The 21,271-nt window shown below is 41.9% G+C and overlaps 1 protein-coding gene across 1 annotated transcript; it reads left to right on the forward strand.

The window, feature by feature from the left end:
- Positions 1-1,480: 1,480 nt before the first annotated feature.
- LOC111154939 (F-box protein 40) lies at positions 1,481-21,091 on the forward strand. The gene is made up of 4 exons (XM_022514899.1): positions 1,481-1,576; positions 13,082-13,114; positions 13,981-15,894; positions 18,779-21,091. Exons 2-4 carry the CDS (start codon positions 13,112-13,114, stop codon positions 18,992-18,994), a joined length of 2,133 nt encoding a protein of 710 aa, XP_022370607.1. The 5' UTR covers positions 1,481-1,576; positions 13,082-13,111; the 3' UTR covers positions 18,995-21,091.
- The last annotated feature ends 180 nt before the right edge of the window (positions 21,092-21,271 follow it).

Raw genomic sequence — 21,271 nt, forward strand, 5'->3', positions numbered from 1 at the left:
AAGATCAACATGTAAAATTTTTATAATTTTCCATTGCTAGTTGCTCACCTCAAATAAGCTTACCTACATAGACATATATGCATGGAAGAATCTGGGGAAAAGGGAATTCAGTGTTTGTTAACTGCTCTAGGATTCAGTACCTGTTTTCAGGACACAGGTGCATATATTCAAATAACAACATTGGTGAACACTTGGTATGTGCTGGGCACCATTCGTGTGCTTTCCATGTATTAAAGCATTAATGTGTTAGCTTATCAACACATAGTCACAGAGAGTATTATCATTCCCTTTTCACAACTGAGAAAACTGAGGTAGAGAGTAGTTAAGTAACTTGGTCACATACATAGATTAGCAAAACCAAGATTATGTATTTTCTTTCCTCAAAAGAGAGCTGAAAGAGTTTCTTTGAAGAGGAGGTGAAGAAGAGCACCAGAACCAAGCTAAAAAAGAAAAGAGCTACAAGAACCAAGTCAGGTACTTGGGTGCAGTCGGTTAAGCATGAGACTGTTGGTTTCCATGTAGGTTGCAATGTCAGGGTTCTGAGACCTGGTACTGGTATTGGCTCTGTGCTCAGCAGGGAGTCTGCTTGGGATTCTCTCTCTCCCTGTGCCTGGCCTCCACGCTCCCCCACCCCCCATCTCTTTTTCTCTCTCTCCCTGTCTCCGAAATAAATAAATCTTAAGAAGGAAGGAAGGAAGGAAGGAAGGAAAGAAAGAAAGAAAGAAAGAAAGGGTAAATGAGTCTTTCCTCTCGCTCCTCCCCTAGCTAGCTGTGTGACCTTGGATGGACAATTTATTTCTCTAAAACTCTGGCTCTTCATCTATTTAAAAAAAAAAGAAGAAGAAGAAGAAGAAAAAAAGGAAGTTGGACTAAGTGAAAGCTAAGGCTCCCACTACCTCTTATTCTCTTACACCAGTCTTACATTGTGCCTGATTTCTGATTTACAAACCTTTCCTCTTTCCCAGACACAAGGGGAAAGAAGAGGGCCAGGGGAGGACAGCCACTTACTTGTCATGACAAGAAATAGGAGAAACAGAAACAGGACCGCATGTCGCTTGCACAAGTTGCTGCTTCAGCCAGTGATGGGTTTAGATGAAAAGCACAGTTATAATTAGAGCGGCCTGAATGCTCCACCAGCCACAGTGAGCACAGCTGGATCTGCTGACTGCACGCACACGAGTCTGAGTGGCCACTCTGGCCTTGAAAATGATCCTTCTTAAATGGATTTTCCCCCTTCCTCAAGGGAGAGAAAGCCTATTGATATAAAAGCTCACTTCCCTTCCGGCTTCCTCCTGCTAAACGCTGCCCCAGTGGAGACCAAGTGTTGATAAATACGGGAGAAAGAAAAAAAAATTCGTAAGCTGAGCCTGGTCACATTGCCCCTTGTGATATAGTTTTATTTTTAACTTCGAAACACTTCAACTATTTCTGCTGAAGTTTTCTCTGCTTCCCCTGCTTCCTTAACAGAACTCTGTCCTCCGCTGCCGCGGATGCACCCCAGCCACTTCTTGCGATCCCAGCCACACAGTCAACGGACACAGGTGCAGCAGATGCTGACTCAGCCCGTGCAATCAAGGTAAGCCTTTCAAAGGGGAGCAGGTGAACCAAGGGGGCGTTTGGAGTGGTGAACGTGGAGATAGAGGCTGGGCTGTGCATCACCTTTTTGCTCTGAGCAAGAAGATGGTTAAGCAAATTAGTTACCTGTGGTGGAGAAAGCAGCTGGCTCTGAGAATAAGACCCAGCCATATGGAAACTCTTGTTTTAAATCTAAAATGTTGGAGCAGGAAGAAATTACCTGCTTTCAGGCAGCTTACATTCTTTCTTTTACAACCAACAGAACGGGGCTATCTGAGCTCTCTAAAGTTACACAGTAGAGACGGGGGCTTGGGGAGGGCGGAGGAGGTGGTGAGGAGGTAGGTGGAAGGGCTAGAACCCAGGATTTCTATTTTTTAAACTCCAAATGCTGTGATCTTTTCATGGATATACATTGACTGTGTTAACTGCAAGTCATTCTTGCGTGCACATCATTTTATGTACCTTAAATTCCAACCCCCGTGTCACGCTTCTGGTTAACGGGGCACATTATATTCACTGCATGCACTGTTTACACTTAGTCTGTAGAGCGTAAGATCTGTTTTTCTCTAACAATATTCCCTAAATGTGGCTCTCTCCTTCCCAAATCTATGGACTCCAAAATGCACCCAGAGAATAGAAGTGCAAATATTTTACAAATTGAAAAACTTACACAGGCTTTTGCATGCAAACCAAAAATTATTACAGGCTTGAAGCTTGTACATCCAGAGGGAAAAAAGGAAAATGATTAATGATACTTGAGGTATTGAAAGCTTTAAAATGTAGGTTATTTCTAGTTTTTAAAATAACTGCATAGTGTTACATGCACAAATAAATTGTCAGGGATAAGTGAGCAGTGTTTATCTTCTTGTTTTCCTCTCGGCCTCGCTTTAATGTTTATAGTTCAGCTAAGGACATCCTAGGAAGTGGCCTATGCAGCAAAAGGGATTCTGTACACTCTGAACTTTGCGGTCTACAGGCTAAAGCCACCAATGCCAAGTAAAAGGAGACCTACCCAGATACCCTAACTCCTGGATTCCTTCCTTTCTGCCTCTGTAACCTCCAGACATATCCCATAACTGTGCTGTGGATGCCTAGGTTATAATTATGCTGGTTTGCTAGGCACAGTGCATTGGGTATAATTGCCTAACTTCATTTAATTTTGTCAGGGTTTTCATGGCACCAAGGTCTTCAAGGTATATGCTGGGATGCTGTCCTAGTGAGACTGGGGCATGTTGATTTAGGATAGCCAAGCAGACAGGCTGACTCATAGCTACCCCTAGATAATCTGGCTAATTAGCACTTTCTTGGCCAATACAAAATATTAATTTAAAATACCGATACTAATAACAGAAGCACCATATATGAGAATTAACTAGGATATAATGAAAATGCAGGAATCATTGCCTAGAAGCCCAAGATTATGGACCCAGATGTGGAAATTATCATCAGCCAACTGCTTGTGTTAAAATCTCGAGCAAAGGGATTGTTTTAGTATTTCACTTTATACATTTTCTTTCCTTAGAACTAAATATCATCATAGCAGGGAAACAATTTAACAATATATAATTAAAGTAACTAATTAATTGGCTGGGCAATAGATTAAGAGCTAAAGAATATCTCTGATCTTTAACTTTTGACCTTGTCACTTCCACTGAAGTTAAAGCTCAGGAATAAATAATTATCACCAGGGCCAACCACATGAGGAGGCAAAATAGTTGCTGACATCATGTGAAGGTTGCTGAAAGGGTCCCTTGCCTAAAAATATCTCCCTGACATCAACCCTGTTTGCCTACTAATTTTAAAATTATAGTAAAGAATGTTAAAGCTATTATCTGTTAATCCCATTCTCTTTTGCTTGTGTCAGTGATTTAAATATATTTGCTATATGCCTTCTCATGACCTTGTTGGCCAGTGACACTCAGGCTCCACCTCTTCCTCATTCTTCCAGGCTCTGCCCTATTTTGCCCTTGGTACCATCTAAGCTCCCCCCATGCCCTTGGCCACCACCCCTACACAGGTAGCTCTGTGTGGCATGTGGTTTCCAAAGAATTCTCACTATTACATCAAGGTGAGAAGCAAAGTCAAGACACTTTACCTCTCTGGGCCTCAGTTTCTCTTGCAGTAAACGAAGAGGTTAAACTAGACACTTTCCTTTCAAAGGGAGGTCCTTTGACCATCAACTTTGCCTGGAGCATGTTATGGATGGGAAGACTCTCAGACCACACCCCCATTCTGCCAGATTAGAATCTGCATTTTAAAAAGATTGCCCAGGTGATTCCTATATACGTTGAAGATTCAGGAGCTCCAGAGCAGAGGATCTGTGGTTATGCACCTGACCCAGACTTCTGATTTATGACTGTAAGGGTTTCGAACAAGTGCTATAACCTCCTGAAAACAATTCTGGCAGCTGAGTGTCTATTATAACTTGAACCCGAAGAAGTCTTTTCCATTCAGTTAATGCTTCATTTACCTTATAACATTGAAAACATTTCTCTTTCTTCCTTTTTTTTTTCCAAAGTTTTTTTTTTATTAATTTTATTTTTTTTAAACATATAATATATTTTTATCCCCAGGGGTAAAGGTCTGTGAATCGCCAGGTTTACACATTTCACAGCACTCACCATAGCACATACCCTCCCCAATGTCCATAACCCCCCCCCCCCCCACCCCCCCCCCCTTTTTTTTCCTTAAAAAAAAAAAAAAAAAAAAAAAGGCCCCAGGGGGGTGCCTAGGTGGTTCAGTAGGTTAAGCTTTGGAGTCCTGATTTCTACTCAGGTCATGATATCAGGGTCATGGGATTGAGCCCCACGTCGAGGTCCAGCTCATGCTGAGCATGGAACCTACTTGGGATTCTCTCTCTCCTTCTCCCTCTACCCACCCAACCACACTCGAATGCATGTGCTTTCTCTCTAAAAAGAAAAAAAAAAGCCCCAAATTAGCATACATTTGACATCATTACACTTTCCTCCTAAATTTGTTTCAAATTGGTCTCACAGCTCTCTCAAAATGCTGCTTTCTTTAGGGTTCTATTCAATTTCATTCATTTCAATGCTATTGAATAAACATTCAGTGCTAGGAGCACCTTAGATGTACTCACTCTCTCAGCCTCTCAGAAACTATTTTGTACATTCTTTGGGGAGCATTTTTGTTCTCCCTTGATATTCCAGTCAGAGCTCTTTTCCTGCCTGAATACACTCTCCTGGCTGGGTAATTTCTGCTTCATTTATGGCCTTCATCCCTGAGCACACCATCCCAGGAACTTCCCTTTGGAGGAACTGATTCTGCAGCCCATCACAAGAAAGAAGCCAATTTCAACTGACACCTTCCTTTTTTTCCTTAATGAACAGAATAATGTATGTAGGGAAATAATAAAAATGACAAACCTGCACCTAGGAAACAAAGATGCCTCAATCTGCCTCTGTGGCATCTGAAGGATCCTCCAGCCTGGATGCAGTACTATTTGAGTTCCTAGGAGCTGAAGGAATGAATGTGGTGAATACAAGGTGCCCAAGTGGGGCGAGTTCAGGGGGACTCACACTCTTAAAGGAGTAAGACTTTTCTTAAATGGGGTTTGAAGATTATTAACCTGGCAGTGGAATATAAGATACATTGGAGCGAGGGAGAACTGGACATGGAAAGGCCAGCCAAGACCTGCATGAGTGATGCAATGGGAAGACAAAAAGACCTGGACATGGAGGTGACCATGAGAATGACCTTCCTCTTTGGGGAAGGATGAACAACTGAGTGACCCTTTCCCTACTTTATCTCATTTGTCATAATCCTATGGGTTATTATGAACTGCACTTTATGGATGAATAAATTAGCTTTAGGGAGATTAACTTGTCAAAAAATACATAGCTAACACATGAGAGTGTTCGTTAGTTTACTTTATATTGGGAGTGTCAGATAAGGTCTCTTGTGGAGGTAACATATCAGCTGAAATCTGAAGAGCAAGAAGGAGCCCATAACACAAAGAGGAAGGGGTGAATTTTGGTAGAAAGAACAAGCATAAAGGCCCTACACAGGAATAAGTGACAATGCTGGAGCAAAGTGCTCAAGGGTAAGGTGAGGTAGAGGAGGCCAGCAGTGGACCGCATCGGAGGGGACACTCATGCAGGGCCTTGTGGACCAAGATAAGGAGTCAGAGTTTATTCCTTGTGATGGGAATCCACTGGAGATATAGGAAATAGTGACCTAGTGTTAAAATTGTTGAAATCTTTCTCAAACTCCACATATGACTGGAATCATAGGGCATTTGTCTTTCTCTGACTGACTTATTTTGCTTAACGTAATACAATCTAGCTCCATCCACATTGTTCAAATGGCAGGATTTCATTTTTTGATGACTGAGTAATATTCCATTGTGTATATATATTTACCACATCTTCTTTACCCAATTATAAGTTGATGGACAGTTGAGCTCTAAAGGAAAAAAAAAAGGAAAGAAGGAAACAAGCCATAAGAGACTCTTAACGATAGAGAATAAACCGAGGGTTGATGGTGAGAAGTGGATAGGGGATGGGCTAGATAGATGGGTGATGGGTATTAAAGAGGGCACTTGTTTTGATGAGCACTGGGTGTTGTATATAAATGATGAATCACTGAACTCTACTCCTGAAACCAAATTTGCACTGTATGTTAACTAAAATTTTTTTTAAAAAGTTGTTGAAATCACTCCTGCTGGTGAATATAGATTACTGAGCACTAGATGGGAGGGGTGAGACTAATTATAGTCTTTTGCACCAGAGTGGATAAGGAATGATGGTGCTTGGACCCAGGCAGTGGTGGTAGAGATGGAAAGAAATGGACAGAAGTTCCCAATGCCCTTTTGGGACTTTCCCCAAGGCCTTCCTACCTAACTTATTCCTATGTAGGGCCCTGTGCTAGATCTTTTGTGATTGGGAGCACAAAATTGACCAGATTCTAGCTCAGTGGTTCTTAAGCTTGAGTTTACAACAGCATCAGTTGGATGTAGTTGTTCTGATTCAATAGCTCTGATTTGTAGGGCCCAATAATTTATATTTCTAACCAGTTCCTGGGTAATACTGACATTGTGGGTCAGGTTACCACACTTTAAAGGCCATTGTTCTAGCTGACTCTCCTTTTCATATTAACTTACTCCTTTCTGAGTGATCAACACAGCACCACAACCTGCACCAAATGTTCCTCCTTTGCCAGGTTCTTAATGATCCTCTATTTCTGTAAAGAAATATCCATCCTTTAAACTCATGTACCTGGTCCTTCCATCTATTCGTATTCCCCTTAAACTACATCCAGTGCAACCAGTAAAATCTAGGTCTATGTAGATTTTTTAAAATGCTAAAGTCTAAATTATATTATTTTGACTGCTATCTCCTCCATCCAGGGTAACTTTAAGACATATTTTGGGGAGAGTGTTTTACAGTGTTTTGACCATAGACTTGGTTGAAGTTGATTTTTTTTTTAAAGATTTTATTTATTTATTTGACAGAGAGAGATCACAAGTAGACAGAGAGGCAGGCAGAGAGAGAGGGAGAGAGAGAGAGAGAGAGAGAGAGAGGGAAGCAGGCTCCCTGCCGAGCAGAGAGCCCGATGCGGGACTCGATCCCAGGACCCTGAGATCATGACCTGAGCTGAAGGCAGTGGCCCAACCCACTGAGCCACCCAGGCACCCCCTTGAAGTTGATTTTTAAGAGGAGGGGATGTATTGCCTTTTCAGACAGGAAGTAAGAATTTAAAGGTGAACATAGGAGCAAGGAAACTAAAGGAGGAAATAGCACCTGGATAAAAATACATTGTTTCAGGCATAGAATTTTGTCAACTTTTCCACAGTGAAGAATTTCTATAATGTAAATGCTTTAATTTAATAGATTTTCCAGTTTAAATTTCAGAATATGTATTATATTATAGATTTTAATCCTAAAAACTTTACTTTCATATGGGTACTACCTCCAACACAAAGCCATGGGACCTGGATACTTTTCATATTTCCTCTATCCAGATGGGGCACAATATGGGATGTGGCCCAGAGGAGGACAAAAAAAAAAATCATCATGAGGATGAAGGTGCTTTCTATGAATTTCCTATGAATGAAGAATATCCAGCTCCTCTACAATCTGGAAATATTATAGATGTATATACCTTTCTGTGCCCAGCTGGAGGAAGAGAGGCTCTCCTCTGATGGGCTCTAGTCATGGGCTTGCTTTCTTCCCAAATCACAGGGATAGACCACATGTCTCTGAGGGTCTCTGAGGGACGCAGCATGATATACCAAAGAGTACAGGGTCTGAAACCAGATAAACTTAGGCATCTTTGTGTTCCACTGTAAATGAAAAGGGTAATACCCATGTCTCATGGCCATCATAAGAATTAAATGAGATGTTATGTAAAGAACATGGTAAAAACTAAAATCTTACTACTCTTTCTCCCTGACATCTAAAATGTATAAAAATCACTCAATCTAGGACAGTCAGACAAACACTGTGGAGGATAAGGATCCAGTCCTTACACTGAAGTGGAGATTAGGAGAACAAGGCATCCTGTGTCACAAGATAACTGTAATTTGATCATCTTGGAGCAAGGCCAACTGGCTACAACCTAATATGATCAACCAAATATCTATGTTTGTGTGGGACTAAGAAGTTTCCTGGGATCTGGAACTTTCAGAACTAAAACTAAGAGAGTCCCAGGCAAACCAGAACGATGGCCATACTGCTTACTCAGCAATAATTAGACAATAAAGAATTTGGATTGTCCTTTATCTCAGTGGGAACAAATTCCTGTAGATATACAACAGAAGGTTCAGATATGAGTCTTTATGCCTCCAAAGAGTGGTCTCCACTTACTGTGTCTTTCTGCTCAGCACATGTCCTCTCTCAAAGTCACTTATTTGGTGTAGCTCCAGAGCCTGGCAGAAGATCTTTAAATAGCATCATTAAAAACAAAACAAAACAAAACAAACAAAAAAACAGCATCTTTACCAGGTGGTGGGTATTAGAGAGGGCACGGATTGCATGGAGCACTGGGTGTGGTGCAAAAACAATGAATACTGTTACACTGAAAAGAAATAAAAAATTAAAAAAAAGAGAGAAATGCAAAATTTGCACTCTAGAAAAAAAAAAACAGCATCTTTGTTGCCTATGTGCATTGTTTTTCTTTTCTCTTAAAGGAATATTTTCAAATAACTTTGAAGACGTGGGGAGCAACAGGGCTCCACCACAAATGTTTCCAACTTCAATAGTACTGTTCACAAGAACCTTTCTTGTAATGCTGAAGGATAAGAACTGATTGGTCTCGGAGTTCTTCACCACTGTCCCTCCAGCCAGACATATCCCTGCAGCTGGGACAGAGTTCTCTCCACACATACAGAGCACACAGAACTAGCTAGACCTGCTTTTCCCTTCCCAGAAACTATCTCAACTTTGTGACAGAACCAGGCTGGCCTGCTGCTGGTAGCTTCTTTAATGTAGTCGTATAGTATTTGCAACCTACCTCTTCTTTCCCACTTAAAACCCAGTGGGGGGGGGGTGCCTGGGTGGCCCAGTGGGTTAAGCCTCTGCCTTTGGCTCAGGTCATGATCTCAGGGTCCTGGGATCGAGCCCTTCAGGGGCTCAGCAGGGAGCCTGCTTCCCCCTCTCTTTCTGCCTGCCTGTTTGTGATCTCTCTCTCTCTCTCTCTCTCTCTCTCTCTCTCTCTCTCTGTGAAATAAATAAATAAAATCTTAAAAATGAAACAAAACCAGTAGGGGAGTCTGAATCATCCAGAATCCTTCTTTATTCAGGAGTGTCTTTTATGCATAGAAAGCAGATGAGCACATTCTCCCAGCCAGGGCACAGGCCCTGCTAATATTGGAACATGTGTTTAATGGCTTTCCTCTCCTCTCTAAGCAAATACCACATTTTGAATGGCAAGTGTCCCATTGCACAACTAAAATGCCACATTTGTTCTGACAAGAGCTCTTTGGGGAACCGCCATGAGCAATGGCATTGTTAGCATTGTTCTTAATCTTGAGGCAGCATTCAAGGTTATTGCTCACCCTTTCCCTTACATCAGGCCACATGGTCCTGACTCTTCTCTCTCTGGTCTCTCCTTCTCTGGCTTTACTTCTCCCTACTGTCATAGTGGTCATACTCAGCTATGTACTTCATGGCTCAGATGCCTATCCCATGTTCTTCTTTCCCCAGTTATGGCTTCCTCTCTCACTTTTAAGTGACTAATTCTCAAATCTGCATCTTTCCATTCTACCCTCCTCTTCGCATCCCCATGATCTGTCATCACCTTAAGCAAACTTGTATTAAACTTATGGGGCTCATCTCCCCCCTAAAAAAACAATTCCTTCTTCAGACTTCTATTTTTCTCAGAACTAAATGATTCAAAATCTTGGCATCAAATCTGACTCCTCTTTTTTTGCCATCTCCAGCTGCAAACAAAAATGCTGTGATTCCCTTGGGTTGCCTGCCCTCGGCCTCATTTTGTATAGCTCCACTACCATCAGTCCAACACCCGCAGCTTCATTGCACTCTCCACGAAGCAGTTTCTTGCTCTGTCCTTCCATGGCATCAATCCACAGTGTTAAATGGTCCCTTATTGAGCACCAAATAATTCCAGATGTGTTAGCCTCATATTTACAAATTTTCACAGCAAGTCCTCAGTGGACTTTTCCCCCCAGGTGTGATCAATCTGGGATATAGCAGGAGCCTAACTGAATGTTCAGTTTTATGTTAGAAGGTCCAGGAGCTAGACTCTTGCGTCCAAAAGATGTCATCTTTCCCTATCTTATTCTGCTCCTTCTCAGTCCTGCCCTCACAGCCCTCCCCTCTGCTCAATTCCCTCTCTGGCTTTAACACCTTCATTTATCTTTTCCTGGGGCCCTGAATCTGCTTGTTGTTCTCACTTGCAACGTCTCACCTGCCTCCTGATTCAAGCTCTTAGGGGTATAGAACTATCTGCCACAATCCCTCTTTCACACTCAGTAGTTCCAGTGCGTAAGAATTAGACGGGTAATGTGTTAAGGACGTGAATTCCAGATACATCCCTCACTTAACCCAGAGATGCAGTCAGCATAGCAGTGCTCTCAGATAGAACTTTCTATGCAGATGGAAATGCTCTATGCCGTGTTGTCCAATAGAGTAGCTACTAACCATATGTGACACCTGAAACTTGAAAGGTAGCTAGTATGACCAGGAAACTGAATTATTAATTTTATTCCATTTTTATTAAATTTAAATAGCCATAGTGGCTGCCATTTTTATAGTGCAGATTTATAGATTTAACACACATCACAGCTGAGTCTACTGAGCACAGGTGTTTAAGAACTACTTAAACAAGCAGTTCAGGTGATGCTTATTCTCCCTTACTAGCACACTGCAGATAGTCAGCAAATGTTTGTTGAAGGAATGGATGAACAAATGAATACAGGAACAAATCAGAATATAATTTCCTTAAGACATAAGGCTGTCTCTTCTAGAAAAAAAAAGTTGAGGGGACTTTTCCAAATTGAAAGAGTTTAAGAAGACTTACCAACCAAATGTAATAAATTGACATTAAATGTATTCTGGCTCAAAAGTTAAAATTTTGGGGGGATGCCTGGGTGGCTCAGTTGGTTAAGCCGCTGCCTTTGGCTCAGGTCATGATCCCAGGGTCCTGGGATCGAGTCCCGCATCGGGCTTCTTGCTCGGCAGGGAGCCTGCTTCTCTCGCTGCCTCTGCCTGCATCTCTGCCTGTGTGTCCTCTCTCTCTCTCTTTCTCTCTCTGGCAAATAAATAAAATCCTTTTAAAAAAAGTTAAAATTTTTTAAAAATATAAAAGACTTTTTTGGCATTTTGGGGACAATTGGATAAATTTGAACACAGGTAGCATATTACACAATATTAGGAAATATCTTTTAGTGTTCTTAGGTGAGGTAATGTTATTGAAGTTACAAAGGAAAATGTCTTTAATCTTAGGAAATACATGCTGAAGTACTTAGGGATGAGGTGTCATAACAGCAACTTATTTTTAAGTGGTTTGACAAAAACTGTGTGCATGCACGTGTGTGTGTGTGTGTGTGTGTGTGTGTGTGTGTGTGTGTGTGTTGTGTGTAGAGAGAGAGAGGGAAAGATTGAAAGCAAAAGTGGCAAAATGTTAACTTTTGGATCTAGGTAGAATACGTGGGTATTCATTGTATACATTCTTTCACCTTTCTTATGTATTCAAAATTCTTTAGAAAGTTGAAGGAAAATTCATCCACAATGAACTGACAAATTCTAAAGTAAAATAAAATAAAATTTCAAAATACTGCATTTTTTGACTTTTGGGTGCTAACACCAGCTCACCCAGCCACCCCACCCCTCTCCATCCCAGACTGACACAAGGCTGACATTATGCTACAAATTCCCTAGACCAGGTGATACATGCTGGCAAGCTACAGATCCTATGTAACTTGCATACATGTTTTTCGTTGGCCCAAATAGGGGGTTTTCTTTAGAAAAATTAAGTTAGTTGCCAACTTGAAAATTCTAAGGATTTCTATGTTGATACATTATATAACAAAAATTTTGCAATATAATTAAATATAAAATACTTATTTCATAATAGCAAACATGCATAGGTCATGTCTATGAGACAAGTACCATTCTAAGAGTTTCAGGTATATAAATCATTTACTCCCCATAACAGCACTATGAGATAGGTATTATTATTGTAATCTGTTTACAGATGAGGAAAATGATGAACAAGGACATTAAGGAACTTTTTCAGTTTTACAACTACTGACTCCTAGTGCTGGGTTAAATCTTGTATAATCTGCCTCCTAACCACTATACTATATTACCACTCACAAAACTCTGCATCTCCAGTTTCTCTGGAAAAATCAGATGATCTGGTAACATATTCCCACATGGGACCAATTGACCAGAGCCAAGGAGCTAGATTCTCCTGAAGGCAGGGCATCTTTTCTTCTGCTTGGTAGAATCCCCACCTGGCCTGCTTCTGGGTCCTTGAGGTCTGACCCCTGCTCTAGCCATGGCACACCTGAATTTACCATGTTGAAGGACAGATGGTAGATATATCACAGATACTTGTACACTGCCCCAGACCAACCTGGATATCAGGTTGTAGGCATGAAGCTCTAGTGGGAGAGAAAGCTAGAAGGTTAACCTGGGCCAGAAGAGCATGTGGCAGTGATAGAATGTATGGATGGGTGGAATGTCAGGATAAGTGTTGGTAAGCAATGGAGAAAATTACAAGAAACAGAAGGTACATATCCCATGGCTGTTAAGATGCCCATCAGAAGGCAGTGTGGATCAGTGAGAAGAGTGTGGGCTAGCACGGCCCAGGATTCCATCGCTTAGCAGCTCTATCACCTTGGACAAGTTACTTATCTTCTCCAGCTTCCATTTCCTGGACTATAAAGTGGGGCAATGACATTTTATCTCCAGGTGGTGAAAGGATTTAAATAAGAGTATGCAAAGTCTCTATGACTCCTGTTCATATATATAACAAAAATACTTTTCTTACTAATCATTAATATTTTCATGTTTTTCCCTAGATTTACAAAGCAAGAAGAAACTAGGAAGCTATGGTAAGTACCAGGTGATTATTGGATCTTCATCTTTCAAGCGTCCAGATCTGGCTGGCTTCATCTGACCTGTAGCCCAAACAGCTGGCAGATTTGCCCTTATGGTTGATGATATTTATTGACTTTGGGCCAAACCAGAGATGATAGAGCAGAGTCTAGAAGAAATTGACATGGAGTAGGGGAAAACCAGGGAGCTGAGAAAGATTTGTGAGCAAAGATTTTTAGTAAAACTTTAAAAATGAAAAACCCAAATATCCAGCAATACACTAAGTGGCTGACAATTTCTTCCTTCAGCAAACTGAGTACCTATGATGGTCCAGGTGCTGGGGATGCAGATGTGAACAAAACTAGACATGGCCCATGTCTTCCCAGCACTGGATAGATAGCTGGTTAAATGAATGACATCACACTCACTCTGGAATGTTACACTATCATTAAGAAGACAGTTTGCAAAGAATCAATAAAACAGTGTGATCTCATGTTATAATAGAGAGTTACAAAGCAGGGTGCAGAACTGTATTTATAGTATTAACTGGGTCATATAAATCACCCATAATCTATAACTCAAAACAATTACCAACAGTGTAGTCCATTATATTCAGGTTTTTCTTTTTCTATTCTAAACACATCTACTATATTCATAGAATAAACTATTAGAAAATGAAGAAGAGTGTTGGTAGTTGTTATTCTTGGGTTGTGGGATTATGAGTGCTTTTTGCTTTCTTCTCTATGATTTTCTAGATTGTCCAAGGTTCCTATAATAAGGATGTATAAACAGGAAATCAGTCAATTAAAACACAGTCACAGTCATGCATAGGACTTCTCTTCCCCATTTATTTTCTCTTTCTCCTTGCTGTTGGTTTCTCTAGGGCAGAGCACGCAGGCCTCTACCTGGGCAGCACAGGCATTGTGAGAAATGCTTCAACCGTCACTGCCACATTCCTGTGGAGCCTGATGTCTCCTGTCTGGTGATAAACTGTCACCTGTCCTGTGGTGCCACCTTCCACATGTGCAAAGAGGCAGAGCATGAGCTCCTCTGCCCTCTGGAGGAGGTTCCATGCCTCAACTCTGAATATGGCTGTCCCCTTTCCATGTCCCGCCATAAGCTGGCCAAGCACTTACAAGTGTGCCCCGCCAGTGTGGTCTGCTGCTCCATGGAGTGGAATCGCTGGCCAAATGTGGACTCTGAAACAACCCTTCATGAGAACATCATGAAAGAGACCCCCAGTGAGGAGTGTTTGGACACAGCTCTTGCCCTCCAGGACCAGAAGGTCCTTTTTAGATCTTTGAAAATGGTAGAACTTTTCCCAGAAACTAGAGAGCCCACTGAAGAGGAACCTACTATGAATGGTGAAGCCAGCTGGGAGGAAATGGGAGGAGCAGTGGGTGGAGCAGAAGCCAGTTTGGTACCACATGGAGCCTTATCAGCAACTAATGGAGAGATGGTAGAACTGAGTCAAGAAGAACGAGAGGTGTTAGCCAAAACCAAAGAAGGGATGGACCTGGCCAAGTTTGACAAGTGGGAAAATATATTCAGCAAAGAGCATGCAGCCTCTGCTTTAACAACCTCATCAGTAGGTTGTGAGAGTAAGAGTGGGTACAACCCAGGGAAAGAACAGTTTTCTAGCGACAATAACATGGTAGGAGAGGAGACTCTCAAAGAGAAAGAACCACAGGAAAAACAGAAGCAGCAGGACTTTCATGCAGCCCTGGAAACAACAGGGCTCGCGCCTTGGCAGGATGGTGTTCTGGAAAGACTGAAAACAGCTGTGGATGCAAAGGACTATAATATGTACCTGGTGCACAATGGGAGGATGCTTATTCACTTTGGTCAGATGCCTGCTTGCACACCTAAGGAGAGAGACTTTGTTTATGGCAACCTTGAGGCTCAGGATGTGAAGACTGTTTACACCTTCAAAGTTCCTGTGAGCTACTGTGGGAAGCGGGCTCGTGTTGGAGATGCCATGTCGAGTAGTAAGCCAAGTGAACACAAGGCAGTAGACACTTCAGATTTAGGGATCACGGTGGAGGACCTACCCAAATCAGATCTCATTAAGACCACCCTCTTGTGTGCTTTAGAAAGAGAACTTAAAGGTCATGTCATCTCTGAATCCAGGAGCATTGATGGGCTGTTCATGGATTTTGCTACACAGACATACAATTTTAAGCCAGAACAATTTTCCTCTGGGACAGTGCTGGCTGACCTCCTAACCAATGCCAACCCAGGAGGGCTCCATGTGGAACTCCACAGTGAGTGTGTGACCAGGAGACACAACAAGAGCAGCTCTGCCTTCACTTTCACTTGCAACAAATTCTTCAGGAGGGATGAATTCCCCCTACATTTCAAGAATGTCCACACAGACATTCAATCATGTCTCAATGGCTGGTTCCAGCATCGATGCCCTCTCGCCTACTTGGGATGTACTTTTATTCAAAACCATTTCCGTCCCCCAGGGCAAAAGGCAAAAGTGATCTATAGTCAGGAGCTTAAGACCTTTGCCATCAAGCCAGAGGTTGCCTCAGAGCTGAGTGAGAGAAAGAAGAACAACCATCTCTCAGGCCATGGAGGAAAAAGCCAGAATTGTCTAACCAGCCTGCCCCTGGAGGTTTTGCAGTACATTGCTGGGTTCTTGGACAGCATCAGCCTGTCCCAGCTTTCCCAGGTGTCTGTGCTGATGAGAAATATCTGTGCTACTTTGTTACAAGAGAGAGGGATGGTCCTCCTGCAGTGGAAGAAGAAGAGGTATTCTCAGGGAGGCACCTCCTGGAGAGTCCACAGAGAGGCAAGTAAACCCTCATTCATTCATTCATTCATTCATTCATTAAACAACTATTTAGTAAGAGGAAAATAAGTTTGTCTCAAATGATATTTGAGTCAAATATCATTTCTATGTGGCAAGCACTGTACTAGGCACTGGCATTACACTAGGTTCCTGGGAAGAAGACATAATCCTTGAACTCAAGAAGGTCATTCTGATGTAGAAGTCAGACCTATAGACATATAAAAGGCAATACAGATAGTCGTACCTGTTTATCTCTGTGTATATGTCCTGGGTATCTTCTGTTTGCTCACGTGATTCATTCTCCAACCCTGTCCACTATGATGTCCCCCAGGAGTGATTTCTACAGACTGCCTCAATCAACAACCTTGCCGTCCAGCTTCCAGCTGGGCGAATCTAATGCGAGTGTGTCAGCGGAAATGGAGGGAGAAGAGTGAGTTGACAAATCTATTCTCCCTGCATGCATTCTCCCCTCCTCCCCTCCATGACACTAGCACTGGCCATGTCCCTCTACTGAAGATGACTATATCAAGTGACTCTCTCCACACAATTACTCATTCTTGGTTCCAATGACCTCCTTTCTTCTTCCCTTTCAGGCCCAGGGTGTTACACTCTAGATTGTTACTAGCCTGGGTACTACATTATATCTTGTGGCTTACCTACACCCTGCCCAGACATTTGCATATCATTATTTTTTTAAATTTTCTTCAATTTACCCAATTTAAGTGTGCCATCTGTTTCCTGCCTTGGAGTCTGATACAGTATGCCAACAAATTCTCCTCGGTCCCATATCAACTAATTTAAAAAACAACAAAACTGTTTTTGCCTTTGTTAAAGACATTTTGAAATTCTAAAATAATCTGGTCCACCAATCTCTCCTGGTTCAAATATCTATTTACTTTCTCAAAAAACTCTGCTATATAAATCAAAGAGTCTTTCTCTTTGGAAAAATCTTATTCCTTTTTCCTAATCTTACTGAACTGCATCATAACTTCTATCAGCTTATATCATACAAAAGTGAAACTCCTAATTCATTACTTATGAGATGCCCTTGGCATCCTTTCCCATGGTAAATATGTGGTAATATGAACTACAAATTGATGATACCCATTTAGATCAATAATTCTATAATCACACTATAGAATTTCTTCCCAAAATGTGGGTGTGTGCAAAATGGCACTGGAGTTAGAGTTGTTTACACCTATTTTCACTGATTATGTCTAAAATATCTTATATGTTTTCCATTAATTATTCCCTGAGCAATCTTCTCCAAAAAATAATTGTCAGACTCTCCTTCATGTAGCCAGGCCTGCATCCATGTGTTAAACACTGACTGCCACCCATCCACATGTTAGGGATAAACATGAATAAGACTGAGATCCTACCCTCAGGAACTGTATGGTCTAGAACTATCTAATATCTTCCTCTATAAAATCAGATGCAAATAATTTACATATTAGAAATTTCATTATTTTTTGGCTCATGTTTGTTCCCTATTCAGTAATTGCTGACCACTCCTGAATATCATTTGAGACAAACTAATTTTCCTTTAGAAAGGAAAAAAGAGAATTTTAGTTGGAGCTCAAGAATGCTTATATTAAAATACCTTTTTTTTTTAAAGATTTTATTTATTTATTTGATAGAGAGAGATCACAAGTAGGCAGAGGCAGGCAGAGAGAGAGGGGGAAGCAGGCTCCTTGCTGAGCAGAGAGCCCTATGTGGGGCTCGATCCCAGGACCCTGGGATCATGACCTGAGCCAAAAGCAGAGGCTTTAACCCACTGAGCCACCCAGGCACCCCTAAAATACCTTTTTTTAAAGTGAAAACAGCAATAGTTCTAAGATCCCTGGAAACACTTTTCTTATATTGGAACAATGATAATAAACTGAGGGTAAAGTGTCAAGTTGAAAGGGTATCAAGTTATGTCTACCCTGATAGCCAGATTTTAAGACTAGTGACTTTGCCACCACATCCTAGGTGGAAAGGCAAAAAGGGGTTTTTGTACCAGACACTTGGATTTCTCCTGAGGTTTCTGTTCTAGTGTGACTCTTCTTAGTTAGGATACTTTTAGTTTTAAGCAACAGAAAACCAACTTAAAACAGCATCAATAATAAAGAGAACTGTCGTCCAAAGGCAATGGCTCAGGTAAAGTTTGATCTGGCAGCTCAAAAATGCCCCCAAATGACCTTTTACTTTCTATTTCTTACCTCTACTTCCTCTCTTATGGCTCTATTCTAAAACACAGCTCTCCCTTGGTGGTCCCTGGGGGCTGCCAGCAGCTCCTAAGACTGAAGTTCCCCAGCTGAAGTAGAGAGGGGAAAAAGAGAACCTGCTTCTTGATATCTCTAGCAAAAGTCCTAGGGTAGGGCGCCTGGGTGGCTCAGTTGGTTAAGCGACTGCCTTTGACTCAAGTCATGATCCTGGGATCGAGTCCCGCATCAGGCTGCCTGCTTGGCCAGGGAGTCTGCTTCTTCCTCCACCCCTTCCCCTTCTCGTGCTCTCTCTCTCTCAAATAAATAAATAAATAAAATCTTTAAAAAAAATAAAAGTCCTAGGGTAGAGTCCAATTGATGCAAATTGTCTTGATTTGAACCATGTGTCTTTATAGCGCAGATCGCTGTCGCTGTTGGGAGAGGGTGGGTGTGTGTCTACAGCAGAGTGCTGTAGGCATTCCCACACAATTATATGGCTAGCTGGGAAGATAATCAATTGGAAGGGTGATCTAGGAATTGGATATTGACGAAAGAGTTAGGAAATGTCTGCAGCGGCTAAACACTCTCTGGAAGCTAAGAACGTGAAGAACAGAAAGGTATTACACTCTTTAAATAAAGCCAGCCTAAGGGTATTGCCCCAGTGTTCACTTTTGAACTTCCATGTTTCCTAACAGATCTGGCAATTCAGCAGCCTCTTCTCCAAAATCAAGAGCTGGGAGTTTAATGAAGTTGCCTCTATGGCTGAACACCTGAAGGACTGTCCTTTCAACATTGTAGAGCATAAGACGGACCCAATTCTTTTGACCAGCATGTGTCAGCTCCAGGAGCAGGCCCGAGAGAGCTTAGTTACCACCTTTAGAGCCAGACCACGAGGTAGACACACCTGCTAAAGATTCAGAAGCCACCATCCTTGGATTCATTGAAAGTAGGACAGAATGATTTTGAGGACTTCCTTCTATAAACTGCATATGTGCTTACCTAGGTGTGTTAAAGCATGCACTGCCCTAAACCTGAGCAAGTGCACAAGGTCTGAGAATTTCCAAAGCCACGGCTTGTACACTTGCTATAAGGGCCATACTGATAACTTATTTCCTCCCCCCACCCCTTTCTCTCCCCTAAAACAAATCAGTCTGAGGAGAAAATAGGTAACTTGAGGCCATTTGAAAGATGAGCCCAAGTCGTAGGAAATGAGAGAGCAGTGAAATTCCAGAACCAGCACAGGCCTGTGCTTTTGTGGAGAACATTTTAGTTGATGAGCACTTTCAAATTTAGAGGGTAGGCTATGCAGGGGTGGGAGCTGAGTTGCATCCCAGGGCACCCAGGGTGAAAGGCACACGGTTTGACGGTTCTGGAGCTGGGGTTATCTTGAGAGTTAAGTCCAGGTCTTCTTTTTGTCACTCCACCGCCTGTAAGCCCAGGAAGTCCAAGCACAGTACAGCCCAATAAAATGGAGACCTTGGCTGAGCACAGCAGCATCAAGGGCACCGCAAGCCAAAGAATGAGAGGCAGAAATGAGGTCACAGAGTTCACTGTGGAGAATCTTGGCAGTATATAGGAGAGCCTTGCAAAATGAGGAAGAGTTCAAAGAAGACATTGTATTAATGGAGAAAATTAGCACTAAAAGCCACAAGCCTACTTTTAAACATGTCAAAAATGAACTAAGAGTCAGGGTTATTTTCTTCTTAAGATTATATTCTAGGTTTGGATTTGGGATAGCATAGGCACCAGCCTGAGCTAGCTGAGATGACTGCAAGACACTAATACCAACTCCAGTGTCAGGCAAGAGTGCATGCCCAGAGAGACCTCTCCTTCGGCAAAGTCCAGACAAGGCGCAGTTCCTGTGGCACCAGACACCCGGTCCCAGACACCACTCAAGTACCTGGTCAGGGGCCATGGGAAGGAACACACCTGAACATAGTAGATCCCTGTAATTGCTCCTACCTATTGTTGTTCATGACTCTAGTCTGTCAGAAATGGGTGATAACATTGGTCTTGGGTAACAGTGAATACTCATGAAAACAAGAGTAAAATACATAATAGAATCTGCCTTCCCCTAAAGCAGGGTTTCTCAGAACTACTGACACTTTGAACTGAATGGTTCTTTGTTGTAAGGGACTGTCCTATGTGTTGTAGGATATTTAGCAGCATCTTTGGCCTCTATCCAATAGATACTTGTAGCACATGCACTGCTGTAAAAACCAAAAGTGCTTCCAGACATTGCCAAACATCCTCTGGGAGTGAAACCACTCTGGGTTGAGAATCACCCTAAACAATGTCATACCAGTGCCAATAACTTAGGGTAAGATTTTTGGTACAGTAAAACCTTACATAATGATCTACAGTGGTTGTGATTTTATGTAGCTCTTCTTTATTTACTAGATAAGTTTTAGACAGATGTGACTTTAAGTTGGGAACTAGATGGAGCTGATTGATTGGTGTGCCTTTATGTCCTTAAGTCATGTGCAAAAACATATCCTTTCAGCTCTCTCCAGATGTAGCAGAAACAGGGCATATTGAGCTATTTATCTTGGGTTTCTTTCCCTCTCACCTGAATCAGTGCCATTTTCCCAGCAGTCCTGAAGCAAGTGAGAAAGAGGAGAAAAGGAGGACAGATATTATGGGCAAGCAGAGAACAAAGAATTTAGATAACAAAAAGAAAGAGTCTAGTCAATCTGGATGCTTATTATTGACTGGGTCTCTCTCTCTCTGAACATGGTACAGAGCTAGTATAGATGAAGTAGAGGACACTTGTGAGAAGAGTCACAAGCAAGTCTGAGCAAGCCTCAGAGTAGAAACCTGCTCGTCTTTTCATTATCATGCACCACAACTTACTTGGTAATGTAACTCTATGTTTCTTAATCCATTTTGCTTGGTTTATATTTCATATTTGTATATAAGGCACCATTTTCTAAAAATACAACTATAGTGTGAGTTATGATTTTTATTCAGTGAAGATGAGTAACTGGAAACAACTGAACACTGAAGTGGAAAAAAGGAAAAGTTCTTCAGGTATCAGTTCCATGTGTTTTGAATCTAGCTCCTTCCTATCTGGAGAAAGAAAGCTCCTGTAGTCCACTCTGGGTTTCTTCTTTTATTAGACAAAGAGAGAAAGGGGAGCTATTGACCAAGGGAGATGAAAATCAGGGGCTTCTCTTGGGCAGATGAGA

The sequence above is a fragment of the Enhydra lutris genome, unplaced genomic scaffold (assembly GCF_002288905.1).
Source record: "Enhydra lutris kenyoni isolate GAN:26980312 unplaced genomic scaffold, ASM228890v2 scaffoldscaffold39, whole genome shotgun sequence".
NCBI classification, from domain to species: domain Eukaryota; kingdom Metazoa; phylum Chordata; class Mammalia; order Carnivora; family Mustelidae; genus Enhydra; species Enhydra lutris.